The sequence below is a fragment of the Montipora capricornis genome, chromosome 2 (genome assembly GCF_036669925.1).
Source record: "Montipora capricornis isolate CH-2021 chromosome 2, ASM3666992v2, whole genome shotgun sequence".
In the NCBI taxonomy this organism is placed as follows: domain Eukaryota; kingdom Metazoa; phylum Cnidaria; class Anthozoa; order Scleractinia; family Acroporidae; genus Montipora; species Montipora capricornis.
In genome coordinates this window covers 54,948,030-54,962,078 of record NC_090884.1, presented here as the reverse complement: position 1 = coordinate 54,962,078, position 14,049 = coordinate 54,948,030, and the positions used below count along the sequence as shown (strand labels likewise).

The window sequence follows — 14,049 nt, the reverse complement described above, 5'->3', positions numbered from 1 at the left end:
ACCGGTAAATTGATCTTCAGTTCTTAATAATGATCATCAAGCTGTAGTTATGAGAGACCTTTAGATTCTAGGACGAGGACGAGAACGAGTACGAGTTTTGACTGCCCGTTTTTAGCGAAACTAATTGGAAAATTTATAACCCGTACGATTCATCTTGCTATTTGTTAGCAGTATAGGTTGCTCATTTATTCTTATTGCTGGTACCTGCAGAGCCTTTTTGGAGCTTGAAAAATGCCAAAACTGCTTTCATGTTGTTGACTTGTTTTGACACGACGATAAACCTAGTACTAAAATGGCGACGGTACCATGTTTTTCCTGCCAAAATGACGCTGGTTTGCACGCGCTGTTGTTCTATGAGAAAATCTCTTACTCATAGTCATTCTCGTCCTAAAATCTAAAGCTCTCTAATATCGTAAACCTTGCTGAGATTTATAACTTTTTAATCTAGGCTGCACAGTTTGGTGCTACAGAATGTGTCCACTGGCTTCTTGAACATAGAGCAAACCCAAACATCAGGACTGGTAAGCTGTATTGTTTATTGAATAGCCAAAATCACATTTCAACATTCCGGTTTCCATACATGTAGCCTGTGTATGTTTCAATTTACATTGGGGAGTGGGTGAGGGAGTGGAAAAGCCCTTAAAACTAGACCAACGGAATGTGGGATGTGGGTCTTATGCAATTTCCCCTGAAGGTTTCAATGCCAATCCCTGAAAATTCCAGAAAATTGCCAGCTAAGAAGGCTGTGGATCCCATTCATTTCTGCCCCAGAGGTAATGGAACATCCAACCGCACCTTTAATTTTGTATGATTCTTCATCAGGTTCAGGGGCAACACCTACCCATCTGGCTGCTTCAGGGGCTCATTTGCAGAGTCTTAGCTGCCTCATCAAACATGGAGCTAAACTTGACGTTCAGACAGGCAGTGGAGAGTTGCCAATAGATTTTGCCAAGCGTACTGGCAACCCAAATTCATTTTTGAAAGCAGGTATTCAATGTAAATTTGCTAGTTCAGTTCCTAAGCATGAACAGGATATCCTAGCTGTTTGGCTTTATATTTCAAAGCCAACAACTCTGATTGGACTATATCTAAACTTCCAGTCACAGTTGTTGGATTGGGATCATGCAGTCTCTATTCACAAAGCATGTGATAAATATTTTTATAAAATAATTAGGATTATAGTGCGTGCACTCTCATAGGTCAATAGCTGTGTTTAGATGAGAGTATAGAACACGCCTGTGACATCACACGAATTTTGATTGGTTATGTATTGTCAGACACGCATTTTGATTGGTTTGTAGGAAATATGAGCATGCATCAAAAAAATCTGTTTCAATCAAGAAGTGAAAAAATCTGCATTTTCCTTCATTTGTCGAATTAACTTTGAGGAATATTTTATAAAAGCAACAGGGGAGAATTCTCAAGGGTTTACATAACTGTCTCAAATTCTCCCAACTCCCCCTTGTGTTTAGGTGAGGCTATGGAAGAAACACGGAAAACGTCCTCTATTGCTTAATTAGTATCACCCGACTAGTGGACTAATGCAAATCCTGCATTTTGATTGGCTACGCTACTAGAGGACTATTAGTAATAGTCCTCGAGTAGCGAAAAGCGTGACGCCTTCTTTCGTTTTATTCCCAAATAAATATTTCTTCTGCTTGCATTGGCTAACTTATTATTGCCTTTTCTGTCCGACTAGTTGGGTGATACTAAAACAATTAGACCCTTCGCCCGCAAGGGCCACAGGTCAATAGCCCATTCGGCTTCGCCTCAAGGGCTGTTGACCCGTAGTCCTTGCGGGCTTTCTCTACGGTGGTCAATTTTACCATATCAAGTCAGTTGATAAACCCATTTCGGTGTTTCAGTTTCCTACCGACGCAGCACCTGTGTCGTCAGAAACTAATGAACCCCTTTACTGATTAATCATGATAGTAGACTACTGGGCACTTACATGTAAAACAAAACATTGGAACAAGATTGCCTTGAAGTAAGAACTGTACAGGAGGAGGGTGAGCTCTCCCTGGTGAAAATCTTTGAAGGATCTTTGAAGATCCTTAAAGACTCCTCAAAGATCTTTTTGAGGATCTTTCTAAGGATCTTTTCTCAAATCCTCAAGGATCCTACCTAGGATCCTTAAAGATCCTTAAAGATCTTAGCCTTTCTTGCCAAGATCCTCAAAGATCCTTGCCAAGATCTTCAAGGATCCTTGAGGATCTTCAAAGATCCTGTCCAAGATCCTTGAGGATCTTCAAAGATCCTGTCCAAGATGCTTGAGGATCTTCGAAGATCCTGTCCAAGATCCTGTGCAAGATCCTCAAGGATTTTTAAAGATCCTGACCAAGATCTTTGAAGATCATCAAAGATCCTTGAGGATGTTGAAGGAACCAACCAAAGATCCTTGGGGATCTTCAAAAACCATATCCAAGATCCTTAAGGATCTTCAAAGATCTGGTGCAAGATCCTTGAGGATCTTCAAAAACCCTTGCCAAGATCATTTGCAAGATCCTTGAGGATGTTTATGTCTAAATATCATTTAGGACTTTACAGGAACTTAGCCAAGATTATTAATTTTATTGTCCACCTTCTCACCCTGAATTGCACTTATTGGACTGCAGTTTGATGTACAAATTCTTTTATTTAACCTGGAAAAAGGAGCTTTCTTTCTGTAAAAGAGAAACTTCAATACATAAAATGCTTCATTTGTCTGTAAACTATTTATGTTATAATGCTAAGTATGATTGAAGTAAAATAACAATGATGAATTGTGGGAAATCAATATCCGACTTTATTTGCTAGCATTCTTTATTGAACTGAATGAAAAACAGCCACACACTACGATGCTCACTTGAGTAAGATGCAAGTGAAGTTTGGTAAGGCTTATCACCCTGGCTTGTTATCCAAAATTGGCACTAACTCCTGGGTCAAAGCATAGTTAATAGAAGGGAATGGTTAGGAAGCTCGGCAAACATCAAAGGAGCAAACAAAGATGCCAAGATTTAGGTTGGAAAGTCCACGACCGTGCACAATCTTTTGTTTTGCGCTCATACACTATGCATGAATTACGTAACCAACACGTTTCTATTGGTTAGTTCCTCAGTACAGAGTAAACAACTACTGTGTTTTGTGCACGGTCAAGGCCAGAAAAGAGAACAAAAACCTACAACAAAGAAAGTTGTCGGGTTTCATAACCATTCCCCTCTATTAACTATGGTCAAAGGGATGGGAAGAATACAATAAAAATCTAACAAACCTGAACAAATGATGCACTGACTATTGTTTTTCACAGACTTGATGTGGATCAAGTTGCCTTTGACAACATTGTTGTTTTAACATTGAAACTCTGTGACAACTTTGCTCACATCTTATTCAACTGACAATCATAGTAGCTTTTGGAGTTACTTGGTCACATGCATGGTTATCCATTAATTAAAAGTCTAGCTGCATACAGTAAACCAATTTCTCAAAATTACCTATAATATGAAATGAATGTATATTACTAATCATAGAAACAATAGAGATAAAATATAGATACTCATACAGTTTTTATCAAGTACTCATTAATATCGAAGATATGGCTGGGAATATTTAAAATATTTTCACAAACAGCCATTTTTATTGAGAAAATGTTTCTTAAAAATAAGACAAAAACCTTAAATGGTAGCCTATAAAAACAGCGAAAGAGAAACATTACAAGTACAAGTACATGTACTACAACAATAACGTTTGATTTTACCTAACACATTTGTATTTATTTCATTTTATCTATATTTTATTACTAATTTTTTTCTTCACTCAGTATTTGGTGCTATTGTCGGCTGAGGCTGCTTTTTGAGAACTTTTTCTGAATATTTTGCAGTTACGCATCCTGAAAGAAAAACAAAGCCATAAGGGCAAATTACTCATATTGATTATCATGAATTCCACATTGTACTCGCAAGTCATGCCGTGGAAGTGGAAATAAATGTGCGTAACCTAACCTTTAATTTGAAAATTGCTATGAACCTCAGACACGTAGCATTTACAGAAAATCGAAGGGATCCTTTGCCAATCATATATTTGCAACAACCACTCTTTTGATGTAAACCTTATTACTAGTAAGTAATCTCGTTAAAGGTTCACCTATTTTTTACAGGATTAGAACAAGTAAGCCGAATTACAGTATAATCCTTGCCTGTACATGTCAAATTATTTTGGGACTAGAAGTTTGAAAAGTTCGAATTTCGGCTAACTCAGTGTTGTACGCAATTAAAATCTTTTCGAAATAAAACGTTTTGTTCCAGTATTACCATATCATTTTAAATGTGAATGCTTCATTGCCATGCAAATTAAACACACAAAGAATCTTAACCCCGAGAGATTTGAATTGGTTGAGTTAGCCGATTTAGTCTATCGTCATTTTTAAGGACAATAAGTCATCAACTCAAATATTACCTGCTTATAATTAGCGCCTACCTTTATACTTGGATTGCTGTATGCATTTTCTCGTTTTGAATCAGTATTTAATGGGCAAAACAATCATGAATCATAAGATTTATGCTCGTTGATTCAAACTTAGAATAAAACCGCCGAACTGTAAGAGGAGCCATCGTTGGTGACTGCTGACCAAAAGGGAAATGGCTCACTAGTTTCCAGTCTTATCTCTCGCGTTTTATCCAAGATGGCGGAGGATTACAACCCTCCGATTCATCGGACTGTGCTTTAAAGAAAAAGTGAGCAAAAATCATAGCAGACTCATCGAATTAACCCTTAAAGGAATGTGAAAAGATACTGATCGAGCCGATTCGTCACTAGAGTCTCTAGATGTGGCCCTGAATTCTGTATTTTAGCCCTGGTATTTTTTTAAAGGATTACGTGCTGACACGAATTCTTTGATATTTCGAGAGTATATTGTTTCATATTGCTTCTGGCCCGGCCTGCAGCTATTACGAGTTCATCAAACAAGTTAATCTGTTACTGATATTTCCGACAATCAATGGATTACATCAGAATAAACGTTTTCTTTTTAATTGATTCGTGTACAGCGTGATTATTTTTATGTTCAAAGTTGGGTTCCTTAACGATGCTTGAGGGTACATGTACGTAATACCTCATAGGATCTTTAGGGATTTTATACACTTCACTCCTAAAAAGGTCCTTATCAGATCCTTATCCTTGAAGGATCAAGATCACTCTAAAGATCCTTTTTAGATCCTTGAAAGATCCTCATAGGATCTTTCAAGGATCCTAACGGAGATCCTTTCAAGATCACTTGAAGGTTCCTTTTAAGATCCGTGAAGGATCCTCATAGGATCTTTCAAGGATCCTAAGAAAGTTCCTTCCAAGATTACTATAAGGATCCTTTTAAGATCCTTGATGGATCCTCATAGGATCTTTCAAGGATCGTAACAAAGATCCTTTCAAGATCACTTTAAGGATCCTTTTAAGCTCCTTGAAGGATCCTCATAGGATCTTTAAGGATCCTGATAAAGATCTTTTCAAGATACCTCTGAAGATTCTTTTAGGATCCTTAAAGGATCCTCATACAATCCTTGAGGATCTTTCGAGGATCCTTTTAAGGTTTCTTTCAAGATCACTACAAGGATCCTTCAAAGATCCTCAAAAGATCCTAGTATGATCTTTAAGGATCCTGTCAAAGATTTTATTAAGATCCTTTCAAGGATCCTTTTAAAATCCTTGTAAGATCCTCAGTCACTCTGTGAGGATCTTCAAGGATCCTTTTGAGGATCTTTCCAAGATTTTGTGTGTGGATCTTGGTAAGATCTTTGCAAGATCCTAATAATTTCCTCAAGGATCTTGATGAAGTATCCCAAGAGTCCTCAATGTTAGAAAATCTTTGAAGATCCTTTAAAGATCCTTCAAGGATCCTGTGAAGATCTTCATCTTTAAAGATCTTTGTCAGGTCTTTGAAGATCTTTGAAGATCTTTAAAGATCTTTAAAGATCCTTTAAGGATTTTCACCAGGGCTTGCCTGTGCAAAAAAATCATAAATAAAAGAGCTTTATACTTGTCAGCGTGCATGAAGAATTACTGCTAGATTACAGGTGACATGTATAGACAAGTTGAGTGTGATTATAAATACAAAGACATGGTGATGTTACGGAGCAATCACAGAAAGCACAGGGGCACCCAACGAGAATATAGTTCAAAACCACTTAAACATAGCATTGTTAAACGTATTTTCGCATTTAAACGGTAGATATAGGCATATTTTTATCCCCTAAAAATTTTTCATCTCTTCGGATTTCCTAGCTGAAAGTCTAGTGATCCGAAAATTATAGGGATCAAAAGTTACCTTTTCGAAAATTTCAGCCAGAAGAAGGGCTCCCGAAAATTCTAGCTGACCTTTTTAGGGTAAAAATCCGTCAAAATTGGGCAATTATACCACTTTTTAGATGTTCGAAAATCCTAGGACAGGTAGGCAAGCAAGAAATTTTACAACATATGTTCCGAAAATTCTAGATCTCAAATCGTCTTCCGAACAGATATTTTCCGAAAATTGACGTTGGGTGCCCCTGAAAGCTGGGGCCACTTGGACGTGGAGTTAAGTTGATTGCCACCGCGGTCCCGTGAAGTTTGTGGCCCTGTATTCTGTAATTTAGCCGATAATAATATTTCAGATATCGTGACTATAGTGAAGTGCTTTCATATATCTATCACAGTATTATACGTTACATGCACCTAAGCTTATCAATGCAATGTCTGTCGCTGGAATGGCCATGTAATATGGGTTACCAGACCGCCTGATCCTCTTTTTGGAGGAGTTATTAATATCCACTTCCAAGTATGTACACCCGCACAAAGCCAAGAAAAGTATAGTTCAAAGTGAGTAGACTTAAAACCTACTCCAACCGGTTTAGAGGCTTTGCACTAACTCCTCAGATTCTTAGAGCTGACGAAACTATCGACGTTAATTAAAGTGACTTTACTTTAATCGAAAGATGTGAGACGAATTTATCTTCCATGACCATCCTCTGGGATTTGCAGCAGCCTACAGTTTGCATATTTGGAGACTAAAGCTCTTTGTTTACTCGTTCCCTTCCAGTGAATGGTGAGGTTCCTTGTAAATTCTGTGTCTCTAAGCGACAGAAGATTGAGTATGACCTGACGCATCAGCCGACACCGGTGGAAAGACACATTATACAGCAGGAATCAGAGATATTTGTTACACCTGAAGAATCTGATGACAGGTAAACTATAGAGATGGCAAGAAAGTTATAAGCTGCCCTCCCTCCCTCCTTGCTTAGTCCGTCCACACGAAAAAGAAAGCCGCCCTTAAAATTTCCCGCGGGAAATCTGTCCGTCAAGCTGAACGTAATTTGAAGGAGGGAGTACTGGAAGTTGATACAATTGGCTGGAGAACAAGGCGAGATGCTTTTCAATGGCTTTTTTGACCTTGAAAAAAAATTATTTCTCCAAACGAAGGCTCTTGCAAACGTCTAACGATTTGAGACACAAGTAAGTTATGTTTCTTGTTTTTCAACAAACACTACTCAAGAAGTTAATTGAGATAATCATCCGCTTCGGAAATCGTGGTGTGTTTTCGTGAACGAGATGGAGTAATCGCGAGAGAATTACTACGGGTGCAAAGTTATATTCTCAGGAGACGTCTTCGTCGACGTCGCGGCCGTAGATCTTAAAGTCCCTCTTTATCGACCCTGGTACTTTCGTGAGACCTTAACTTTGTGAACTCTAATTTTAGCATACCCACAATGACGCACGTTCGCTCGTCTCGCTCCTCGGCGAGGACAGCAAAGAATGCAAGCACAAGTAATGCAAACCTTCCTAAACGCGATCTGGCGACCAAGTACTTTGGTGACCATCTCTTCTCACTTCCAGTCAGTATCACTGGTTCGGAGTCCGTCACGAGGGTCGACAGAAGTCGCAAGAAACGATAAACGAGATTTAGCATCGCGTTGACGTAAAACGGGCAGACGGCAGGATGCTTTTTGTTGTAAAAGCATAAAAATTTGCGCCTCTCTTTTCAAAAACTGGTCCACGATGCACCACAGGTAACAGACCACAACACCGGGAAGTCCATGCCCTGCTCTTTGCGAATAGTGTGTGGACTCTTTTAAGTCCCGCAGGGTTATAAACATTGAAGGGTTATGACACGGGGCCTACGGTTTATCGTCCTCATCCGAGAGGACTAGAGAGTGTTACCATTTTCACTTTCCCCTAAGTTACTTAAACCGAGTTGCGCGGTAGATCATGGTGGCCGGACGTGTTTCATTGACATCCACTTAGTTTTGCACAGTAGACGCTTCTCCGACATGTAGTCTTTTCAAATTATAGTATAAATATTCTAGAGTAAGAAATGCGCCTTTGCAAACGATAATGCCCGCAAAGAAAAATAAGAGAGGCGATCGTGGCTCGGTAGAAGAAGCCGAGACAAGTACTGCGAAGAAGACGGCCAATATGGCCGCTGACAATGGTGCAGGAATTGAAGAATCTATACACAAGATAAACGAACAAGAACAGCCAAGCCTCCTCGAAATCAAGCAGTTATTGGTGGATATTCAGATCCAAATAGCGGCGGTACTCACCGAAAACCTAAAACTTAGGAAGGAAATTGAAGAATTAAAAGACTCCGCAAATTTTAATGAGAAGGAACTCAATGATCTGAAGGACTCCTTGCTAAAGACGAAGAACGAAAACAAGACCTTAAAAGATTTTCTGGAGGAAACGAGGAGAGAGCTGAAAGCGGTGAAAGATGACTTTAGAGAGCAGAAGGAAGAAACTGAACAATTGTGGTCTGCTTTCGACGATTTGGAACAATACACGCGAAAGAACTCGCTAGAAATACACGGAATACCACAAAATGCATATTCGGATACGGATACGGCAGTCATTAAAGTGGCCGAAGCTTTGAACATAACTGTAGAGCCCGAGGACATCGAGATTTCTCACAAGCTGAGGAGGGGCACGGCTATTATAGTTAAATTTTGCAGTCACAAGGTAAAGTCCAAAATTTACAAGGAACGCGTTAAATTAAAGCATGTTAAAATCTCGGATCTTTTTCCAAGTTACGCTTCCTCTGGACAACAGCACCGAATTTTTGTTAATGAGAACCTTACAGCTTACAGGAGAAGGATGGTCGGAAAAGCCAACAAACGAAGGCAGGAAGGAACGCTTACTAGTGTTTGGACGTTGGACGGTAAGATGTACATTAAAACCTCGCCTGAAGGCGCCCCCGTAAGAATTTTTTCTGAAGAAGATCTAGATAACTTATAACTGTTTTGGAATGTTTCACGGCTGGTGGAGAGCGTCTCTACAATTTGCAAAGCAACTGAGAGATACGAACTTTTCCCGCGACAAATTATCTTTTAACCCTTTTATCAGTTTATCAGTTTTAGTATATGTCTTTCTGTTGGTATACACAAGGTTCTTTGCTCCCTTTCAGTTTATCTGTGATGCACTTTATTCTTTATTATTACAGTCGTTTGTACGCTTTACTTTGCACTAAATGGGTATGCTACATTTCAGAGACACATATCAGAATAATTTACCGTCTCATTACCCTTGGGGTGAAAACTGTTAAATTCCTCTCTCGTCTTAATAATAACAAAAGGAATGGAACTTAGAATCGGTTCAATAAACGCTAGGGGTTTAGGAGACAAGACTAAGCGACAGGAATTCTTTAACTGGCTTCGAAAAAAGCAGTTATCAATTTATTTCATCCAAGAAGCTCACTGTACGGAAAACAATATGCATGATTGGCGGGCCGAATGGGGGTACCAAGCTCTTTTCAGTTGTGGCACTAGCAAAAAGGCAGGTGTTATTATATTGTTTAACAATAACTTCTCTTTCCAAATTTCGCGAACATATTCTGATCCCGGGGGACGCTTTCTAGTTTGTGACATGACTACAAACGGGAAACAACTGACTTTGATAAACGTATACGCACCAAATGATGACAATCCCACTTTCTTTACTTCTGTTTTTCAACATTTAGACGATCTCAAGTGCGATGAGATTATAATAGGAGGGGATTACAATTTAGTGCTGGACGTTGAGAAGGATAAAAAAGGCGGACTAGCAAGAACACATAAAAGATCGTTGGAAGTTATAAATAGCTTTTCCGGTGAGTTTGACTTGATAGATGTCTGGAGAGTCCAAAACCCTGGATTACGACACTTCACATGGAGGCAAAGAAACCCAGAAATACATTGTAGACTTGACTTTTTTCTCGTAAGTCATTGTATCGCTAATAACACCACCAAAGCAGACATTGTCCCAGGTTACAAAACAGATCATTCAATGATCACCTTGCAATTATCTCTGCACAATAACCAACGAGGACGAGGATTTTGGAAATTAAACACCTCTTTTCTAAAGGATGAAGAATATGTAAACCAAATTAAAGCAGCTATAACTCAAACTAAGCACGAATATGCACAAGATAACACTGTCACACCTGAGCTATTGTGGGAAATGATAAAAATGAAAATTAGAGAAGCATCAATGAAGTATGGAAAATCAAAAAAGGAAAATATTAAGCAAAAGAAGGATGACATTGAAAAATCAATAAAAACCCTCGAGGGACGAATTGCTAATACCCTTGCAAATAACTCCCAAGATTTGTGGATGGAATTGGACATGAAAAGACGCGAACATGAAACCCTAATTGAATACCAAACAAAAGGAGCTATTATAAGATCTAAGTCTCGATGGTATAACGAAGGTGAGAAAAATACTAAATACTTTCTTAACCTAGAGAAGCGACACTGCAAGCAAGGAACAATCACTCAATTGAAAATTAACGAAAACAAGCTGGTTCAATCAGACAGAGAAATCTTACATGAGTGTGAGACTTTTTATAAAAATCTGTACCGTTCCAAAACGCAAGTGAGCGACTTTCCGGAAGAGTTTTTTCCACCCACACGAGAATTATTAAATGACGAAAAGCGATCCTCTTGTGAAGGCCAGTTAACTGCTAAGGAATGCCTGGAGGCCCTAAAAGACATGGCAGCAGGGAAATCACCTGGTACAGATGGCCTACCATGTGAATTCTACATGGTTTTCTGGGAAGACATAGGAGAAACCCTCACCAGCGCTTTTAATTTCTCCTATGAAATATGTAACCTGACTATATCACAAAGGCGAGGAATTGTCAAACTCATACCCAAAAAGTCATCAAATATACAGGTAATAAAAAAATCCCTGGACTTCTCCTTTTTCTGGACTTTGAAAAGGCTTTCGATACTCTCGAATGGTCTTTTATCAACAAAACTCTTCAACATTTTGGTTTTGGTCCCTCGCTGTCAAGTTGGGTCAGGCTCTTTTATTGTAACATCGAAAGCTGCGTATTAAACAATGGATGGACAAGCAATTTTTTTAAGCTAAGCCGAGGCGTCAGACAAGGGTGCCCTGTATCGCCTTACCTTTTCATACTCTCTGTAGAAATACTCGCTGAAGCCATACGAAATAAAAGCGAAATTAGAGGTATTAAGATACAGGATACTGAATTTAAATTAAGCCAATATGCAGACGATACGACGCTCATTTTAGATGGATCTGAACAATCCTTTAAGTCTTCGCTTTCTTTGATAGAAGCTTTTGGTAAAATATCTGGCCTCAGACTGAATGACAAGAAAACAGAAGCTCTCTGGATAGGGTCTAAAACAAACAGCAATCAAACATTTTGCCCGGAAATGAATTTTAAATGGCAAAAGGGAAAGACTAAGGCACTTGGCGTTTGGTTCGCAACGGATCGCGATGCGGCAATATCTTTAAATTACAACGAAAAGCTTACGAAAGTTAAATCTATCTTAGGATGCTGGAAATTTCGAAGACTTAGCTTAATAGGGAAAATTGTTGTTCTGAAGAGCCTAGTAGCATCGCAACTTGTATACGTACTCACATCGTTGCAAACTAAGCACCATGCAATTAAAGAGATTAATAGGATGTTTTTTAAATTCTTATGGAATGATAAAGGCAAAATTCATTAATAAGGATAAACAATGCACCAGTACTATGCAAAGATTGGCTTTCCAAAGGTATAACACAAGTAAAACATTTAATGGATGATTCTAACAACTTTCTTTCCCTTGCCAGCTTTCAAAATAAATATCAACTAAAAGTCAGACCACTAACTTTTTTTGGCATAATCTCTGCTATTAAACCTTTACAGCAACAGATTCCGAGGTCTCAGCTGAAGTATGACAATTTCATGAACACGTTCCTAAAGCACCAAAAACCATCGAGAATAGTTTACAAGAAATTAATTTCTGACCAAGCGGAACGACCGCTATTATCTCAAGAGAGGTGGCAGAAAGAAATCGGGTCCACAGCCAAGGTAAAAATTGACTGGAGAAAAGCCTACCTATTGTCTGCTGCGTGTACAAAGAGTTCCAAATTAATTGACTTCAATTTCAGATTTTTACATAGACGGCTGGCGACCAATAATTTTCTGCAAAAAATAGGAATTAGAGAGGACGGAACATGCACCTTCTGCCATGATAAAAAAGAAGATCTGTTCCATTTATTCTGGGGATGTGAAAAAAGTAGAATTTTTTGGAATGACCTCTCTATATGGCTCCAGGCCTGCCACATGCTTTCAAAAGAGAACCACTTAGGAATGGAAACGGCCTTAGGCCTGAAGCCAGACGACTCCAATTTTAAACTCCAAATTAATTTTTTTTGCCTAATGGCTAAGCACTACATTTGGATTTGCCGTTCGAAAGAACGATCCCCAACCCAAAACAACTTCTTGCTTTCCCTGAAACAGACGCACCAATTGGAAAACAACACAATAAGAAATTCAAAGAAATGGAAGCCACTTCTGTCCCCGCTGCAACGAGTCTCCTAAACCCTTAACCTTAACCTTGAATTTTTAAATATTGATTCCTCTATTTTAAAACTATCATTATAAATGTAACCCTAAAGGAAAGAGATGGTTTTTAGAAGTGCTAGAAGTCGTATGTCATTTATTTATTTTATCTATTATTATTATCTTTTCTTTTTTTTTTTTCTTTCTTTTTCTTCTCATGTTAGAAAACGTAATTTTAATGCAATTAGTGCTTAGTAGTGCTGTAATTCATGTCACGTTCGTATTGCAATACTCATTGTATCGTTTACTGTAGTTTGCAATGTTTTATGGTGTAAGTGTGCATATTTAAAAAATAAAATTATTATTTATAAAAAAAAAAATAAAAAAAAAAAAAAGTTACTTAAACCCTGATTGTAGGCAGGGGCGTAGCGTGAGACTTTGAAGGTGTACGCACACGAAGAATGTTACGAGCGCCGAACTAGGGGGATCTGGGGGCATGCTTCCCCTGAAAATTTTGAAATTTAGGATCTCGGAAATGCCATTTCCGTACAGTATTTCGAAGGACATTTCAAGAAATAAATGCGAAGGAAAATGCAGAAGTTAGTCGTTTATTTTACCTATTTGTCGAGTTTCTCTGCAGCAAGCTACAACACAAACAGAGGGTTTACAATACAAGCAGAGGGCAAGACGTCGCAAACTCTTTTATAATATCATCATCTTCATAGTCATATTTCTTTTAAAAAAAAACCGGGAACTGGGAGACTGGTGATAAGACTGACACTGTGTGGGGGCCTCGAAGGGTAGAGTCTTTTTTTTTTTTTAACTTAAACGTCTTGTATAAAAGCGGTAAGTCGGACAGACGCGTTTAACGCGGCTTCTGCTAAGTACGACTCGGAGATGTCCCTAGGTTTTTGGCAAGAAGCCGCCAATATTACATTGTGTAATACGTAAGGAAGTGTCGTGAGCGGTTTTTAAGTGGTTTTCACGCATCGCATGATGAGTCAGGAGCATTCGAGTCTAGAATAAATTGAAAACAGAGTGCCGGTGTTGCGGTAATTGACCGGAGCTAAGCAATGCAGGGGCGTCAAATATATATTAGAATAAAAATAGATTGCAATTTACATTACGGAAATATGATCACAATGAAAATGTTTGCCGATTCGATATATCTAGCTAGGTCATTTAGAAAATTACTTTGCCTAAAGGGTTTATAACTGTGCAAAACCGTACACAAAGTGAAATATGACGCCGAAATGTTTTAACGATGAAATGATATATGA

At 38.5% G+C, this 14,049-nt stretch overlaps 1 protein-coding gene across 1 annotated transcript in view; it reads left to right on the top strand.

Annotated features, from left to right (window-relative positions):
• The window catches only part of LOC138027337 (ankyrin repeat domain-containing protein 65-like), an 18,108-nt gene extending 4,743 nt beyond the window's left edge, over window positions 1-13,365 (top strand). The window contains exons 4-8 of the mRNA XM_068874920.1: window positions 449-521; window positions 823-987; window positions 7,043-7,187; window positions 7,700-8,201; window positions 13,187-13,365. Of these exons, the coding sequence (XP_068731021.1) occupies window positions 449-521; window positions 823-987; window positions 7,043-7,187; window positions 7,700-7,895 (579 nt within the window). The 3' untranslated portion in view covers window positions 7,896-8,201; window positions 13,187-13,365. The remainder of the gene's footprint in view (window positions 1-448; window positions 522-822; window positions 988-7,042; window positions 7,188-7,699; window positions 8,202-13,186) is intronic.
• The last annotated feature ends 684 nt before the right edge of the window (window positions 13,366-14,049 follow it).